This window comes from Salmo salar, chromosome 10 (assembly GCF_965601325.2).
Source record: "Salmo salar chromosome 10, fSalSal1, whole genome shotgun sequence".
NCBI classification, from domain to species: Eukaryota; Metazoa; Chordata; class Actinopteri; order Salmoniformes; family Salmonidae; genus Salmo; species Salmo salar.
The window spans coordinates 30,100,423-30,116,929 of NC_138300.1; the positions used below are offsets into that span (position 1 = coordinate 30,100,423).

The 16,507-nt window shown below is 45.1% G+C and overlaps 1 protein-coding gene across 1 annotated transcript; it reads right to left on the reverse strand.

Moving 5' to 3' along the window:
- Positions 1-1,167: 1,167 nt before the first annotated feature.
- On the reverse strand, positions 1,168-12,331 carry LOC106613929 (uncharacterized). The gene is made up of 2 exons (XM_014216749.3): positions 11,950-12,331; positions 1,168-11,513 (listed from the first exon to the last, which is right to left on the reverse strand). The coding sequence occupies exon 2, from the start codon at positions 7,832-7,834 to the stop codon at positions 7,085-7,087; it is 750 nt and encodes a 249-aa protein (XP_014072224.2). The 5' UTR covers positions 7,835-11,513; positions 11,950-12,331; the 3' UTR covers positions 1,168-7,084.
- Positions 12,332-16,507: the final 4,176 nt, after the last annotated feature.

The following is a 16,507-nucleotide window of genomic DNA, read 5'->3' on the forward strand; positions in this document are numbered from 1 at the left end:
GTAATTGGCTAACTCCTTTCATTACTCTAATGTACAGCCATCTCTGTAGAATAACAAAGCATATTACACTAGAAACAGTAACAAAACCTCAGTATTGTATGTTTTACAATTCGTTTACATGACGCATGAGCAAAGTAATACAGCTGACGGCATACATGAAAGGCATTGCAATTTGTGTGAGTAAATGCAACCAACCAACATTGATATGTAAACAATTCTGTCAATAACAACATTATCATCACTAGTTAAACGCTTGAATCGAACTTAAAACAAATATTTTCCGAGGCTGAAGCGTGACAAGAACTAGCTACACTGCACCGTAGCGTTGTTTTTAGCCGCTTCTATGCGTGCAGAACGAATTCTCTACTTCCTGTTTGCGTACAGTCTTTCTAAGTACCAGAAAGCTCCACTAGGGGGCGAATAACACCATGGAACACAATGAAAATCCATCTTAACCATTGTAATAAAATTATCTGTTACCTTCTAACAGGATGGCAGCACACTCCCCGCCTGGTATTATGAAATTGTGCCACTATGAAATAAAACATGTATTAAGAAACAAATAATGTCCTTTTTATTCTTATCTTTTGTCTCTAGGATGCTTCAGAAAGAAGAACAACTATCTCTGAGAATGGTCTCAGAAACACCTTAGCAGCTCCTTGCTTGACAATTTTTAGTTCTACTTTCGTAATCTTTTTGTCATTACTGGTAAAGGTTTTGACCACAAGCCCGACTGGCCAGTCATTTCTGTGCGCCTGACTGTCTTTCAATAAGACAACATCTCCCACTTTTACATTTGGCTTTTCTGCTGTCCATTTTCTGCGTCTCTGCAGCGTTGTCAGGTACTCCTGTCTCCACCTTTTCCAAAAGGTGTCAGCGAGACACTGGACTTGCTTCCACCGTTTTCCATGAAGATCGTTCATGCTGAAGTATCCAGAAGGGGCTGAGGAAGCGCTGGTCTTTTGTGTCAGTAACATTGAGGGTGTGAGAATGACAGGCATGTCAGGGTCGGTTGACACTGACACTAAGGGTCTCGCATTGATTATTGCCATAACTTCAGACATAAGAGTGCTCAAGACCTCATGTGTGAGACGAGTGGAGCCCGTCTGAAACAGCATAGCATCTAGGATACGTCTGGCAACCCCAATGAGTCTCTCCCACGAACCACCCATATGAGACGAGTGTGGGGGATTAAATATCCAAGTACGTCCCTTGTCTGAGAGGTATTTGGTCAGTTCTGAGTCATTTGTGTCGATTCCCAGTTCCCTGCAGGCACCTATAAAGTTTGTACCTCGATCAGAACGTAGCACTTTTGCTGGACCACGGATAGAGAAAAAAACACCTCAGCGCGTTGATGAAGCTGGATGTGGACATGGGTTCGATGAGCTCAATATGGACTGCTCTAGTAGACATACATGTAAAGAGCACCGCCCAGCGCTTGAAGTCTGCACTACCACCTCTAGTGCGACGAGTTATGACATTCCATGGTCCAAACACACCAAGTCCAACGCTGGTGAATGGTGGTTCAGATGTGAGTCTGTTTGCAGGCAAGTCAGCCATCTTTTGGTCAACTAACCTCCCTCTAATCTTGCGGCAGGTGACACACTTGTGGATGATACCAGAGACCAAACGTTTGCTCCCAATAATCAAGAAGCCTGCTACTCGAATAGCTCCATCTGAAAAATGATGGCCCTGGTGAGCCACTTGCTTGTGATAATGTCTTACCAGCAGAGTGGCGACATAATGTGTCTGTGGGATGATGAGAGGATGTTTTTCGTCTTGTGACATATCGGCCGAGGATAAGCAGCCTCCCACCCTCAGCAACCCATCCTCATCAATCACTGGGTTCAGCTTTTTGAGTGTACTTTGTTTTGGGAACTCTTTTCATTTTTCAAGGCATTTGAATTCCTCTTTGAAGGCTTCATGTTGCACACAGTGAATGATTGCTGTTTTGGCTTGTGACAACTCACTTGTACTGCATGGTTTATTACAGTCATGCCAGCCTCTGCAGCTGGTGTTGTCCTCACCGTCATGGAAAGATCTGGCAACATGAAAGAGTCGTGCTGTGGCTCGATTAAGACCTTTCCAGCTTGAGAACCTCTCAAAGCGATGAGAGCCAAGTTGAGCTCCAGAAACCTTAGTGGCGAAGGCAGTGACGTCTGGTCGAATCTCTGCGTCTGCGTGAGGCTCTACAAGGTCAAAATTGATGGTCTCAGGCTCACTTGAGTTTGCTTGGGTCAGGAAAGGTGGACCTGAGAACCAACTGGTGTGCTTTAAGAGCGCAGTTAGTATGGGCCTGGTTGCATGGTCTGCTGGATTGCTGTCAGTGTTTACATAACACCACTGATCTGGATGGGTAGACTTCCTGATGCGAGTTACCCTATTGGCAACATACACATGGAATCTTTTGGTGACATTGTGGATGTAACCGAGAACTATCTTACTGTCTGTGTAGAACTTGGCTGCATTTACATCAATGTCCATTTCGTCTCTGATCAGTTCATACATCTCAACAGCTAGCACAGCCACGCACAGTTCTAGGCGTGGGATAGTGTGGGCCAGACGAGGGGCCAATTTGGATTTCCCCATGACAAATCCAACATGGCATTGACCTTCCGAGTCAATAACTCTCAGGTAGGCTACCGCTCCTATGGCTACTGTAGAGGCATCCGAGTAGATGTGTAGCTCTCTTCTTTGAGTGGTAGACTAGGAGACTGGGATGTAGGTCCGCTGAATATATACTGCTCAAAAAAATAAAGGGAACACAAACAACACATCCTAGATCTGAATGAAAGAAATAATCTTATTAAATACTTTTTTCTTTACATAGTTGAATGTGCTGACAACAAAATCATACAAAAATAATCAATGGAAATCCAATTTATCAACCCATGGAGGTCTGGATTTGGTGTCACACTCAAAATTAAAGTGGAAAACCACACTACAGGCTGATCCAACTTTGATGTAATGTCCCTAAAACAAGTCAAAATGAGGCTCAGTAGTGTGTGTGGCCTCCACGTGCCTGTATGACCTCCCTACAACGCCTGGGCATGCTCCTGATGAGGTGGCGGATGGTCTCCTGAGGGATCTCCTCCCAGACCTGGACTAAAGCATCCGCCAACTCCTGGACAGTCTGTGGTGCAACGTGGTGTTGGTGGATGGAGCGAGACATGATGTCCCAGATGTGCTCAATTGGATTCAGGTCTGGGGAACTGGTGGGCCAGTCCATAGCATCAATGCCTTCCTCTTGCAGGAACTGCTGACACACTCCAGCCACATGAGGTCTAGCATTGTCTTGCATTAGGAGGAACCCAGGGCCAACCGCACCAGCATATGGTCTCACAAGGGGTCTGAGGATCTCATCTCGGTACCTAATGGCAGTCAGGCTACCTCTGGCGAGCACATGGAGGGCTGTGCGGCCCCCCAAAGAAATGTCACCCCACACCATGACTGACCCACCGCCAAACCGGTCATGCTGGAGGATGTTGCAGGCAGCAGAACGATCTCCACGGCGTCTCCAGACTCTGTCACGTCTGTCACGTGTTCAGTGTGAACCTGCTTTCATCTGTGAAGAGCATAGGGCGCCAGTGGCGAATTTGCCAATCTTGGTGTTCTCTGGCAAATGCCAAACGTCCTGCACGGTGTTGGGCTGTAAGCACAACCCCCACCTGTGGACGTCGGGCCCTCATACCACCCTCATGGAGTCTGTTTCTGACCGTTTGAGCAGACACATGCACATTTGTGGCCTGCTGGAGGTCATTTTGCAGGGCTCTGGCAGTGCTTCTCCTGCTCCTCCTTGCACAAAGGTGGAGGTAGCGGTCCTGCTGCTGGGTTGTTGCCCTCCTACGGCCTCCTCCACGTCTCCTGATGTACTGGCCTGTCTCCTGGTAGCGCCTCCATGCTCTGGACACTACGCTGACAGACACAGCAAACCTTCTTGCCACAGCTCGCATTGATGTGCCATCCTGGATGAGCTGCACTACCTGAAAGGCTTTACAACGAAAGCAAAACATTAGATTATGTCAGGAGAGTACCAAGCCAGAAATAATCACACACCCATTTTTCAAGCTAGCATATAATGTCACAAAAACCAAAACCACAGCTAAATGCAGCACTAACCTTTGATGATCTTAATCAGATGACACTCCTAGGACATTATGTTATACAATACATGCATGTTTTGTTCAATCAAGTTCATATTTATATCAAAAACCAGCTTTTTACATTAGCATGTGACGTTCAGAACTAGCATACCGACCGAACACTTCCGGTGAATTTACTAAATTACTCACGATAAACGTTCACAAAAAACATAACAATTATTTTAAGAATTATAGATACAGAACTCCTTTATGCAATCGCGGTGTCCGATTTTAAAATAGCTTTTCGGTGAAAGCACATTTTGCAATATTCTGAGTAGATAGCCCGGCCATCATGGCTAGCTATTTTGACACCCACCAAGTTTGGCACTCACCAAACTCAGATTTACTATAAGAAAAATTGGATTACCTTTTCTGTTCTTCGTCAGAATGCACTCCCAGGACTTCTACTTCAACACCCACTGTTGTTTTGGTTCCAAATAATCCATAGTTATATCCAAATTGCTGCGTTTTGTTCTTGCGTTCAAGACACTATCCGAAGGGTGACGCGCCGGCGCATATCGTGACAAAAAAATTCAAAGTATTCCATTACCGTACTTCGAAGCATGCAAACGCTGTTTAAAATCAATTTTATGCGATTTTTCTCGTAAAATAGCGATAATATTCCGACCGGGAGACCTTGTTTTCGTTCAAACACTGAAAGTTGAAAATGGAGTCTTCACATGCACGCGCGCACCCGTGTCATTGTTCTCAGAGCGACCACTTTCCAAATGCCCTACTGTTTTTCGCCCAGGGACTACAGAGTCATCATTCCCCGTTCTGGCGCCTTCTGAGAGCCTAGGGGAGCCTTAGAAAGTGTCACGTTACAGCAGAGATCCTCTATTTTCCATAAAGAGGCTATAGAAGGACAAGAAATGGTCAGAGAGGGCACTTCCTGTATGGAATCTTCTCAGGTTTTGGCCTGCCATATGAGTTCTGTTATACTCACAGACACCTTTCAAACAGTTTTAGAAACATTAGGGTGTTTTCTATCCACATCTACTAATGATATGCATATTCTAGTTTCTGGGCAGGAGTAATAACCAGATTTAAATCGGGTACGTTTTTTATCCGGCCGTGAAAATACTGCCCCCTATCCTAAACAGGTTAAGGCTTTACCTTCCATTGTTATTGGAGCCACGAACCCAAGGGGGTCATAAAGACTATTCACTGTGGACAGGATACCTCTCCGCGTAAAAGGCTTCTCATTGTGGGACACCTGGAATGAGAAGCTGTCTGTTTCCAGGTTCCAGGAAAGTCCCAGACTCTGTTGAAAGGGGAGAGGATCCACTCCTAGGTCCAGATCTTTTAAGTCTTTTGCACGGTCCTCCATAGGGAAGGTTTCCATAACTGTTTGCTATTGGATGCAATCTCGTGTAGTTTCATGTTGGACTCCGCTAACATTGCTTGTGTTTTTCTTAGAATGTTGATAGCTTCTTCTGTAGTAGCTACTGATGTCAGCCCATCATCGACGTAGAAGTTCCTCACTACATATTGCTTGGGTTCTGACCCGTGTTCCTTCTCACCCTGTAGAGCTGCTCGTCTCATGCAGTAGATGGCTACGGCTGGTGAGGGGCTGTTCCCAAATACATGGACTTTCATCCTGTACTCAGTTATGTTTCTATCTGGATTGTTGTCTTCATACCAGAGAAACCTTAAGTAATCTCTGTGATCCTCACGTACACCAAAACAGTAAAACATTTGTTGCACATCTGCCGTTAGTGCAATGCAATCCTTGCGGAAACGCATTAGGACACCCAAGAGTGTGTTGTTTAAGTCTGGACCACTGAGCAGAACATCGTTAAGTGACACGCCTTGACACTTAGCACTGGAGTCAAATACTACTCTTATTTGTTCAGGCTTTTGTGGATAGTAAACACCAAATATGGGCAGATACCAGCGTTCTTTGTCTCCCTCCAGTGGTGAAGGTTCGGCTTCGTCGTTATCCAGCATCTTTTGCATGAAGTCAATAAAATGACGCTTCAATGTCAGGCTTTTTGTCTAAAGTCTTTTGAAGTGATGTGAGACGGTTCATGGCCTGCTCCCTGTTATTAGGAAGGCGACGTCTAGTGGAGCGAAAGGGTAGTGGAGACACCCAGTTGTTTCCATCATCCTGGAAATCCTGTTTGTCCATAATGTCCAAGAAGGCTTTGTCCTCCACTGATGATGCTGGTTTAACATCGTCTTGTGTTTTGTCAAACATGGAACATCCCAGGTTGTCTGTGTTCACAGTTGTGCTTGGATCTCTCTCTGGATCTCTGCACTGTAGAGGGAGAGATGTGTTTCTGAGCTACGCTGTTGTAGTTCTCTTTTACCTGGATGATGTCAGGGCAAGGGCTTAGATAGGATGTGCGACCATTTTGAAGTATGTTTGTCCTGAACACGCTAACATTGGCTGGTCGGTGAGCCGTTCCCAGACAGACCTCACCCACGATGACTCACCCGAGGTCGAGTCGCTGTGCATAAGAAGTGTCGTGGGGCCCATTTATTTGCTCTCGTACCTTGTGTACCCTTAAGATGTCTCGTCCTAAGAGCAGGAGGATGGGAGCGTCTGGGTCCACAGCTGGAATTTTGTCCACCACTGGTTGCAGATGGGGATGATGATACGCAATGTCGGGGGAGGGAAGCTCCATCCTATCATCTGGCATCATGTCACACTCTATCAGAGTAGGGAGAGTGAGCTGCATGTGTCCATCAATAGACTCCACCATGAAGTTGACGGCTCTCCTGCCTGAAGTCTCTGTTACCCCAGAACAGGTCTTTATGGTGTATGGAGCAGAGTTGTCATTGATTTACATTTACGTCATTTAGCAGACGCTCTTATCCAGAGCGACTTACAAATTGGTGCATTCACCTTATGATATCCAGTGGAACAACCACTTTACAATAGTACATCTATATCTTTTTGGGGAGGGGAGGGGGAGGGTTAGAAGGATTACTTAATCCTATCCCAGGTATTCCTTAAAGAGGTGGGGTTTCAGCTGTCTCCGGAAGGTGGTGATTGACTCCTCTGTCCTGGCGTCATGAGGGAGCTTGTTCCACCATTGGGGTGCCAGAGCAGCGAACAGTTTTGACTGGGCTGAGCGGGAACTGTGCTTCCGCAGAGGTAGGGAAGCGAGCAGGCCAGAGGTGGATGAACGCAGTGCCCTTCTTTGGGTGTAGGGGCTGATCAGAGCCTGAAGGTACGGAGGTGCCGTTCCTCTCACAGCTCCGTAGGCAAGCACCATGGTCTTGTAGCAGATGCGATCTTCAACTGGAAGCCAGTGGAGTGTGCGGAGGAGTGGGGTGACGTGAGAGAACTTGGGAAGGTTGAACACTGGACGGGCTGCGGTGTTCTGGATGAGTTGTAGGGGTTTAATGGCACAGGCAGGGAGCCCTGCCAACAGCGAGTTGCAGTAATCCAGACGGGAGATGACAAGTGCCTGGATTACGACCTGCGCCGCTTCCTGTGTGAGGCAGGGTTGTACTCTGCGAATGTTGTAGAGCATGAACCTACAGGATCGGGTGACCGCCTTGATGTTAGCGGACAACGACAGGGTGTTGTCCAGGGCCATGCCAAGGCTCTTAGCACTCTGGGAGGAGGACACAATGGAGTTGTCAACCGTGATGGCGAGATCATGGAACGGGCAGTCCTTCCCTGGGAGGAAGAGCAGCTCCGTCTTGCCGAGGTTCAGCTTGAGGTGGTGATCCTTCATCCACACTGATATGTCTGCCAGACATGCAGAGATGCGATTCGCCACCTGGTTATCAGAAGGGGGAAAGGAGAAGATGAATTGTGTGTCGTCTGCGTAGCAATGATAGGTGAGACCATGTGAGGATATGACAGAGCCAAGTGACTTGGTTTATAGCGAGAATAGGAGAGGGCCTAGAACTGAGCCCTGGGGGACACCAGTGGTGAGAGCACGTGGTGCGGAGATGGATTCTCGCCACGCCACCTGGTAGGAGCGACCTGTCAGGTAGGACGCAATCCAAGAGTGAGCCGCGCCAGAGATGCCCAACTCGGAGAGGGTGGAGAGGAGGATCTGATGGTTCACAGTATCAAAGGCAGCAGATAGGTCAAGAAGGATGAGAGCAGAGGAGGGAGAGTTAGCTTTAGCAGTGCGGAGAGCCTCCGTGACACAGAGAAGAGCAGTCTCAGTTGAATGACCAGTCTTGAAACCTGACTGATTTGGATCAAGAAGGTCATTCTGAGAGAGATAGCAAGAGAGCTGGCCAAGGACGGCACGCTCAAGAGTTTTGGAGAGAAAAGAAAGAAGGGATACCGGTCTGTAGTTGTTGACATCGGAGGGATTGAGTGTAGGTTATTTGAGAAGGGGTACAACTCTCGCTCTCTTGAAGACGGAAGGGACGTAGCCAGCGGTCAAGGATGAGTTGATGAGCGAGGTGAGAAGGTCTCCGGAAATGGTCTGGAGAAGAGAGGAGGGGATAGGGTCAAGCGGGCATGTTGTTGGGCGGCCGGCCGTCACAAGTCGCAAGATTTCATCTTGAGAGAGAGGGGAGAAAGAGGTCAAAGCATAGGGTAGGGCAATGTGAGCAGGACCAGTGGTGTCGTTTGACTTAACAAACGAGGATCGGAGGTCGTCAACCTTCTTTTCAAAATGGTTGACAAAGTCATCCGCAGAGAGGAGGGGAGGTTGAGGAGGATTCAGGAGGGAGGAGAAGGTGTTAAAGAGCTTCCTAGGGTTAGAGGCAGATGCTTGGAATTTAGAGTGGTAGAAAGTGGCTTTAGCAGCAGAAACAGAGGAAGAATATGTGGAGAGGAGGGAGTGAAAAGATGCCAGGTCCACAGGGAGGATAGTTTTCCTCCATTTCCACTCGGCTGCCCGGAGCACTGTTCTGTGAGCTCGCAATGAGTCGTCAAGCCACGGAGCAGGAGGGGAGGACCGAGCCGGCCGGGAGGATAGGGGACATAGAGAGTCAAAGGATGCAGAAAGGGAGGAGAGGAGGGTTGAGGAGGCAGAATCAGGAGATTGGTTGGAGAAGGATTGAGCAGAGGGAAGAGATGATAGGATGGAAGAGGAGAGAGTAGCAGGAGAGAGAGAGCGAAGGTTGCGACGGCGCAATACCATCTGAGTAGGGGCAGAGTGAGTAGTGTTGGAGGAGAGCGAGAGGGAAAAGGATACAAGGTAGTGGTCGGAGACTTGGAGGGGAGTTGCATTGAGAACAGGATCTAGTAAAGATGAGGTCAAGCGTATTGCCTGCCTTGTGAGTTGGGGGGGGGACGGTGAGAGGGTGAGGTCAAAAGAGGAGAGGAGTCGAAAGAAGGAGGCATTGATGTTGAAGAGATCGAAAAACTGTCTTGGCCAGAGCTTTGTTGCTCTATTCATCAAGCACTACATACATTTTAACAGCTTTCTCTAGCTGGATAAGCTTTGACTAGGCATATTTTTGAACATGATCTTGGATTGACTGCCTCACCACAGATCTCCGTACACTTTGAGGTGACAGATAGAAGAGCATTGTCACCTTGCTCCCCGCCATGCTCTTTCTCTGCTGTAGCAGTGTCTGTATTTGAAGGGGCTGGACCTGGATGCAGAGCAGCCAGATGTCTGTCGCTGTCACACTCAGAGCACTTGATTGACACCTTACAGTCTTTAGCTCTGTGCTGAGTTTGACCCACAACATCGGAAACAAATGCCATTCTCTTTGAGATATGATTTGCACTCATCTAGAGTTTTGTATCTAAACCCACTGCGCTTTTTAAGAGGACAAGGCTTGTTATGTATTGGGCAGTGATGGTCAGGGCTTTCAACCTTTGTCTTACTGGGTTTGGTTTGGTGGTCTGAGGGCTCTGATGACACATCTGTTTTGTATACAGTCACAGGTGTTTTGCTGCTGTACCTGGCAGGTTCCTCACCTTTCATAGACACCTGGTTAGTTGAGGTGTAGAGGGTGAAACGGGGGTCGTTTCTAGTTTTCACCTGGTTCCTGATGAATCTCGAGAAGAACGAGAATGGTGGGAATGCTACCCGATAGTCCTCCTTGTATTTGGATCCCTGTGCTATCCATTCTTCTTGTAAACTGAATGGAAGTTTCTCTACTATAGGGTTTACCCCCCGAGATGTGTCCAGATAAGCGAGGCCTGGAAGGTACCCTTCTACTTTAGCACACTCCAGTTCGAGAAGAATGTCACCTAGTTCTCTTAGTTTGTGATTGTCTTTGTTAGCCAGTTTTGGAAAATCATCAATTTTCTTCAACAGTGCATTCTCGATCACTAAGGGTGTACCGTAGCACTCTTCTAGTCATTGCCAGACCATGTTAAGCCCTGCTGTTGTGTTGAAAATATGGACAGATCTAATTCTCTTTGCTTGCTCAGATGACTCTGCCCCTAGCCACTTGGTAATTAGATCTAACTCTTCCCTGGCTGATAAATTCAAGTCTCTGGTCGCATTGAGAAAGGATGCTTTCCATGCCCAATCATTTTCAGGGCGATCATCAAACTTCAGGAGTCCAGAACTCACCATCTCACGGCGTAGGAGGTACTTGATGAGGTCTGGTGCCACTTGTGACTCAGGGAAGCTTTGTGTGTGTGTGACTGAAAGTGGGCTTGTTTTCCATTTCCACCATGCTGCTGTTCATTCCTTTCGAATGGAGAGTCTCTGCTCATGCTCCGTTGTTTGCTACTTTCTAGATTGTGGCATGTGGCTGGGTCAACACTAAGCTCTTGTGTCTCCACTTCAAATGGAAATTCAGCAAAGTAGGGCCTAGCATGTTGTTGCACATGCTCACATGTACGTTGGACTGGACTTAAGGGCTGTGTCCCTGTGTCTAGTTCTTTGCGAAGCTCTCTGTGTTCTGATCCTACAGCTTCTTCAAAGGCTGCAGCTTCAGCCAATGCAGCAGCAGCTGTTCTCTCAATTTGGAGAACATATAAACTTGCCTCGAGGTCAGCTTTTTGCTTCAACAAGCTGGCCTCTATTTCTGCCTTTTGTTTCATCACAGACGCTTCCTTCTCAGCATAGGAGACTTGGCGCGTCTGCCTTGGCGCGTGCTTTGATGGCTGCAGAACTCGCCCTTGAGGATCTGCTTGACTGTTTTGATGACCTTGATCTTGTAGACTGAGACTTGGTCCCAATGTGCTAAAGAGGCTCCTCCATCTCTCTCTGTCGAACACTTGGCTCTGGTTGTTGTATCGAAGACTGCTGGTCTTCCCTAGGAACAGAGGCTTTGTTGGCTGATGAACGTAGAAACTTAACCACCGTGTGTGGTTATTCTTGTGCTTGAGCCCGCCGTGATGATGGTTTTTCACTATTCTGCCATTGAATTGCGTTCTCATGCAAAACTAGACAGATAGCTAACAACTAAGTCTTCAATAAAACTCCCAAGGCGTGACTTTTCTTGAATGAATATATTGAAAACATTTATGTTGTGAAACTGCAAAATACAGAAAATAATATACTTTAGTATTCAATTCACATCGACATACTGTAGCTGTACATTATACCTTTCAAGTTGAAGTTACATGAAAATACAAAGCACGTGCCAAGGTATCATGCATCTGGCATGACGCCAAACCATATAGCTAATTGTTACTCACATGGTAATTGGCTAACTCCTTTCATTACTCTAATAATGTACAACCATCTCTGTAGAATAACAAAGCATATTACACTAGAAAAAGTAACAAAACTTCAGTATTGTATGTTTTACAATTCGTTTACATGACGCACGAGCAAAGTAATACAGCTGATGGCATACATGAAAGCATTGCAATTTGTGTGAGTAAATGCAACCAACCAACATTGATATGTAAACAATTCTATCAATAACAAGATTATCAGCACTAGTTAAACGCTTGAATCGAACTTACAAACAAATATTTTACGTCGCTGAAGTGTGACAAGAAATAGCTACACTGAAAGACCTGCACCGTAGCGTTGTTTTAACCTCTTCTATGCGTGCAGAACGAATTCTCTACTTCCTGTTAGAGTACAGTCTTTCTAAGTACCAGAAAGCTCCACTAGGGGGTGAATAACACCATGGAACACAATGAAAATCCATCTTAACCATTGTAATAAAATTATCTGTTACCTTCTAACAGGATGGCAGCACACACTCCATGGATGGAGAGGAATGGGATGGGGTGGAGGAAAAAGCACACCTGTGCCAACCTACGGGATACCATGTGTTCCTGCATGCCCAGCAGTTACTAATGAACACCTGCATTCATATGAGCCCATTCATCCTTAGAGACACACAAAAACAACACCAGGTTTGAGGATATTCTGCATTGCTCAGTATTATGTAGTGTTATTCCAATTTGCCTAATTTAAATGTATGTTTCCTCGATCAGATCCATTCCTATATGTATTAGTTATGGGGTTAGTTATGGTTATGGGGTAATGTCATGGTGGAAATATGAGCATATGCTTTTGATGAGGGACTTTTCAACCCACTGAGCTGTATAGTATGCTAAAATAAATAGGAAATTATATTATTTTATACTAATACAGTTAAAAAATATTACTTTCTCTCAAAAAGGTAGATGTCAAAATTATTGGGGATGTGTTTTAATACCTCACCTTGCTATGATAATGACACTGACCCTTTTTCTAAACAGTTTTATGAGTTGGAGAACACCTTGGGAGGGATCTTAGACCAAATGAAATGTTATTTGTCACATGCTTCGTAAAAGAACAGGTGTAGACTAACCGTGAAATGCTTATTTATGGCCCTTCCCAACAATGCAGAGAGAAAAAAATAGAGAAATTGTAGAAAACATTTGAAAATAATAACACAAGGAATAAATGCACAATGACTAACGATAACTGGCTATATACATATGGTACCAGTATCAAGTCGATGTGCAGGGGTACAAGATAATCGGGGTAGATATGTACATACATTATAGGTAGGGATAAAGTGACTATGCAATGGGATAGATAATAAACAGTAGCGTATGTGATGAGTCAAAAGAGATTAGTGCAAAAAGGATCAATGCAGATATTCTGGGTAGCTATTGTTAACTATTTAACTAACAATTTAGCAGTCTTATAGCAAGCTTAGAAGCTGTTCAGGATCCTGTTGGTTCCAGACTTGGTGTATCGGTACCACTAGCCATACGGTATCAGAGAGAACAGTCAATGGCTTGGGTGGCTATGACATGACCAATTTAGGGCCTTCCTCTGACACCGCCTGGTGGTTTAGAGGTCCTGGATGTCAGGAAGCTCGGCATGAGTGATGCCAAAGTTGCCATACCAAGCGGTGATGCAGCCAGTCAAGATGCTCTCAATGGTACAGCTGTATAACTTTTTGAGGATCTAAGTACTCATGCCAAATCTTTTCAGCCTCCTGAGGGGAAAGAGGAGTTGTTGTGCCCTCTTCCAAACTGTATTGATGTGTGTGAACCATGATAGCTCCTTAGTAACTTAGACACCGAGAAACTTGAAGACCTGTTCCACAACAGCCCCGTTGATATGGATGGAGGTGTTCTCGGCCCTCAGTTTCCTGTAGTCTACGATCAGCTCCTTTGTCTTGCTGACGTTGAGGGAAAGGTTGTTGTCCTGGAACCACAATGCCAGGTCTTTGACCTCCTCCCTGTAGACTGTCTCATCATCGTAGATGATCAGGCCTACCACTGTGTTCTCTGCAAAATTAATGATGGTGTTGGAGTCGTGAGCGGCCACACAATTGTGGGTGAACAGGGAGTGCAGGGGGGGATAAAGCACGCACCCCTGAGGGGCCCCTGGGTTGAGGGTCAGTGTGGCTGATGTGCTGTTGCCTACCCTCACCACCTGGGGGCAGCCCGTCAGGAAGTCCAGGATCCAGTTGCAGAGGGAGGTGTTTAATCCCAGGGTCCTTAGCTTAGTGATGAGCTTAGAGGGCACAGTGGTGTTGAATGCTGAGCTGTAGTCAATGAACATCATTCTCACATAGGTGTTCCTTTTGTCCAGATGGGAAAGGGCAGTGTGGAGTGCAATAGAGATTGCATCATCTGTGGATCTGTCGGGGTGGTATGCAAATTGGAGTGGTTCCAGGGTGTCTGGGATGATGGTGTTGATGTGAGCCATGACCAGCCTTTCAAACATTTCATGGGTACTTATTAATGAAGCCAGTGACTGATGTGGTACACTCCTCAATGCCACCAGATGAAACCCGGAACATATTCCAGTCTGTGATAGCGAAACATTCCTGCAATTTAGCATCTGCCTCATCGGACCACCTCTGTATTGAGTTTTTTCTTTCCCCCGAGCAATTGTATTAGTATAAAATATAATATCCCAATTTTGTTCATACAATATAGCTCAGTATTTTAATTATTTATTTTATACATTCATTTTTGCTGATCTTTATCAAGGGTGTCATTTCGGACCCCACTCTATATATTATATGCATGTGTAAATATTATTCTTACAGTGCCTTCAGAAAGTATTCATACCCCTTGACTTATTCCAAATGTTGTTGCATTATAGACTGAATTGAAAATTGATTAAATATATACCCCATAATTACAAAATGAAAACATGTTTTTTGAATTATTTTCAAATGTATTGAAAATGAAATACAGAAAAATCTAATTTACATAAGTATTCACACCACTAAGTCAATAGTTTGTGGAAGCACCTTTGGCAGCAATTACAGCTGTGAGTCTTTCTGGATAAATCTTGAAGAGCTTTCCACACTTGGATTGTGCAACATTTACCCATTATTCTTTTCAAAATTCTTAAAACTCTGTCAAATTGGTTGTTTATCATCGCTAGACAACCATTTTCAGGTCTTGCCATAGATTTTCAAGTAGATTTAAGTCAAAATTGTAACTCGCCCCTCAGGAACATACACAGTATTCTTGGTAAGCAACTCCAGTGTAGATTTGGCCTTGTGTTTTTGGTTATTGTCCTGATGAAAGGTGAATTCATCTCCCAGTTTCTGGTGGAAAGCAGACTGAACCAGATTTACCTCTAGGATTTTGCCTGTGCTTAGCTCCATTCCTTTTCTTTTTTATCCTGTAAAACTCCCCAGCCCTTAACGATTACAAGCATACGCATAACATGATGCAGCCACCACTATGCTTGAAAATATGGAGAGTGGTACTCAGCAATGTGTTGTATTGGATTTGCCCCAGACGTAACACTTTGTATTCAGGACAAAAAGTGAATTGCTTTGCCACATTCTTTTGCAGTATTACTTTAGTGCCTTATTGCAAACAGAATGCATGTTTTGGAATATGTTTTACTGTGTACAGGCTTCCTTCTTTTCACTCTGTCAATTAGGTTAGTATTGTGGAGTAACTACAATGTTGTTGATCCATCCTCAGTTTTCTCCTATCACAGCCATTAAACTCTGTAACTGTGTTAAAGTCACCATTGACCTCATGGTGAAATCACTGAGTGGTGTCCTTCCTCTGCGGCAACTGAGTTAGGAAGGATGCCTGTATCTTTGTAGTGACTGGGTGTACTGATACACCATCCAAAGTCGAATTAATAACTTCACCATGCTTAAAAGGATATTCAATCTCTGCTGGTTTTATTTTTACTCACCTTCTTTGCGAGGCATTGGAAAACCTCCCTTGTCTTTGTGGTTGAATTTGTGGTTGAAATCCACTGCTCGACTGAGGGACCTTACAGATAATTGCATGTGTGGGGTACAGAGATGAGGTTGTCATTCAAAAATCATGTTAAACACTATTATTGCACACGAAGTGAGTCCATGCAACTTATTATGATAATGGTTAAGCCCATTTTAACTCCTGAACTTATTTAGACCTACCATAACAAAGGGCTTGGCCAGGGTAGGCCATCATTGTAAATAAGAATTTGTTCTTAACTGACATGCCTAGTTAAATTAAGGTTAAATAAAAAAATAAAAATAGTGGTTGAATACTTATTGACATTTCAACTTTTCACTTTTAATGAATTTGTAAACATTTCTACAAACATAATTCCACTTTGACATTATGGGGTATTGTGTGTAGGCCAGTGACAAGAAATCTCAATGTAATCAATTTAAAATTCAGACTGTAACACAACAAACTGTGGAAAAAGTCAAGGAGTCTGAGTACTTTCTGAAGGCACTGTAGCTGTCTAATTCTCATTGGGATTCCCCAAGTGCATGCCTTTGTATTGAGGAAGGGCCCATGTATCACAGCACATTTAGAGAACACACAACTACACCAAGGTGCATTCTTGTGAAAACTAATATGGTTCCAGTCTCTCCCTCATTGCGCAACAGTGCCTGCATGCCTGCATTCCAGCCCCATCCCTCCCCAGGGGTGAGCCATTACAGGAACCCAGCCCTGTTCTGAGAAAGAAGCCCTTTCACCTACATTTAAAAAGGGGCTGGGCATGCCTGGGCTTGAATGCAGAGCTGCACCACAAAACATGAGTGCTCTCTACAGTGAGAGCTGTTCAGCAATCTGTTACTAAGGACAC

Bases quoted from the DNA above. Each gene is read 5' to 3' on its own strand.
- LOC106613929 (XM_014216749.3), bottom strand. From the start codon at position 7,834: ATGAAGGATCACCACCTCAAGCTGAACCTCGGCAAGACGGAGCTGCTC.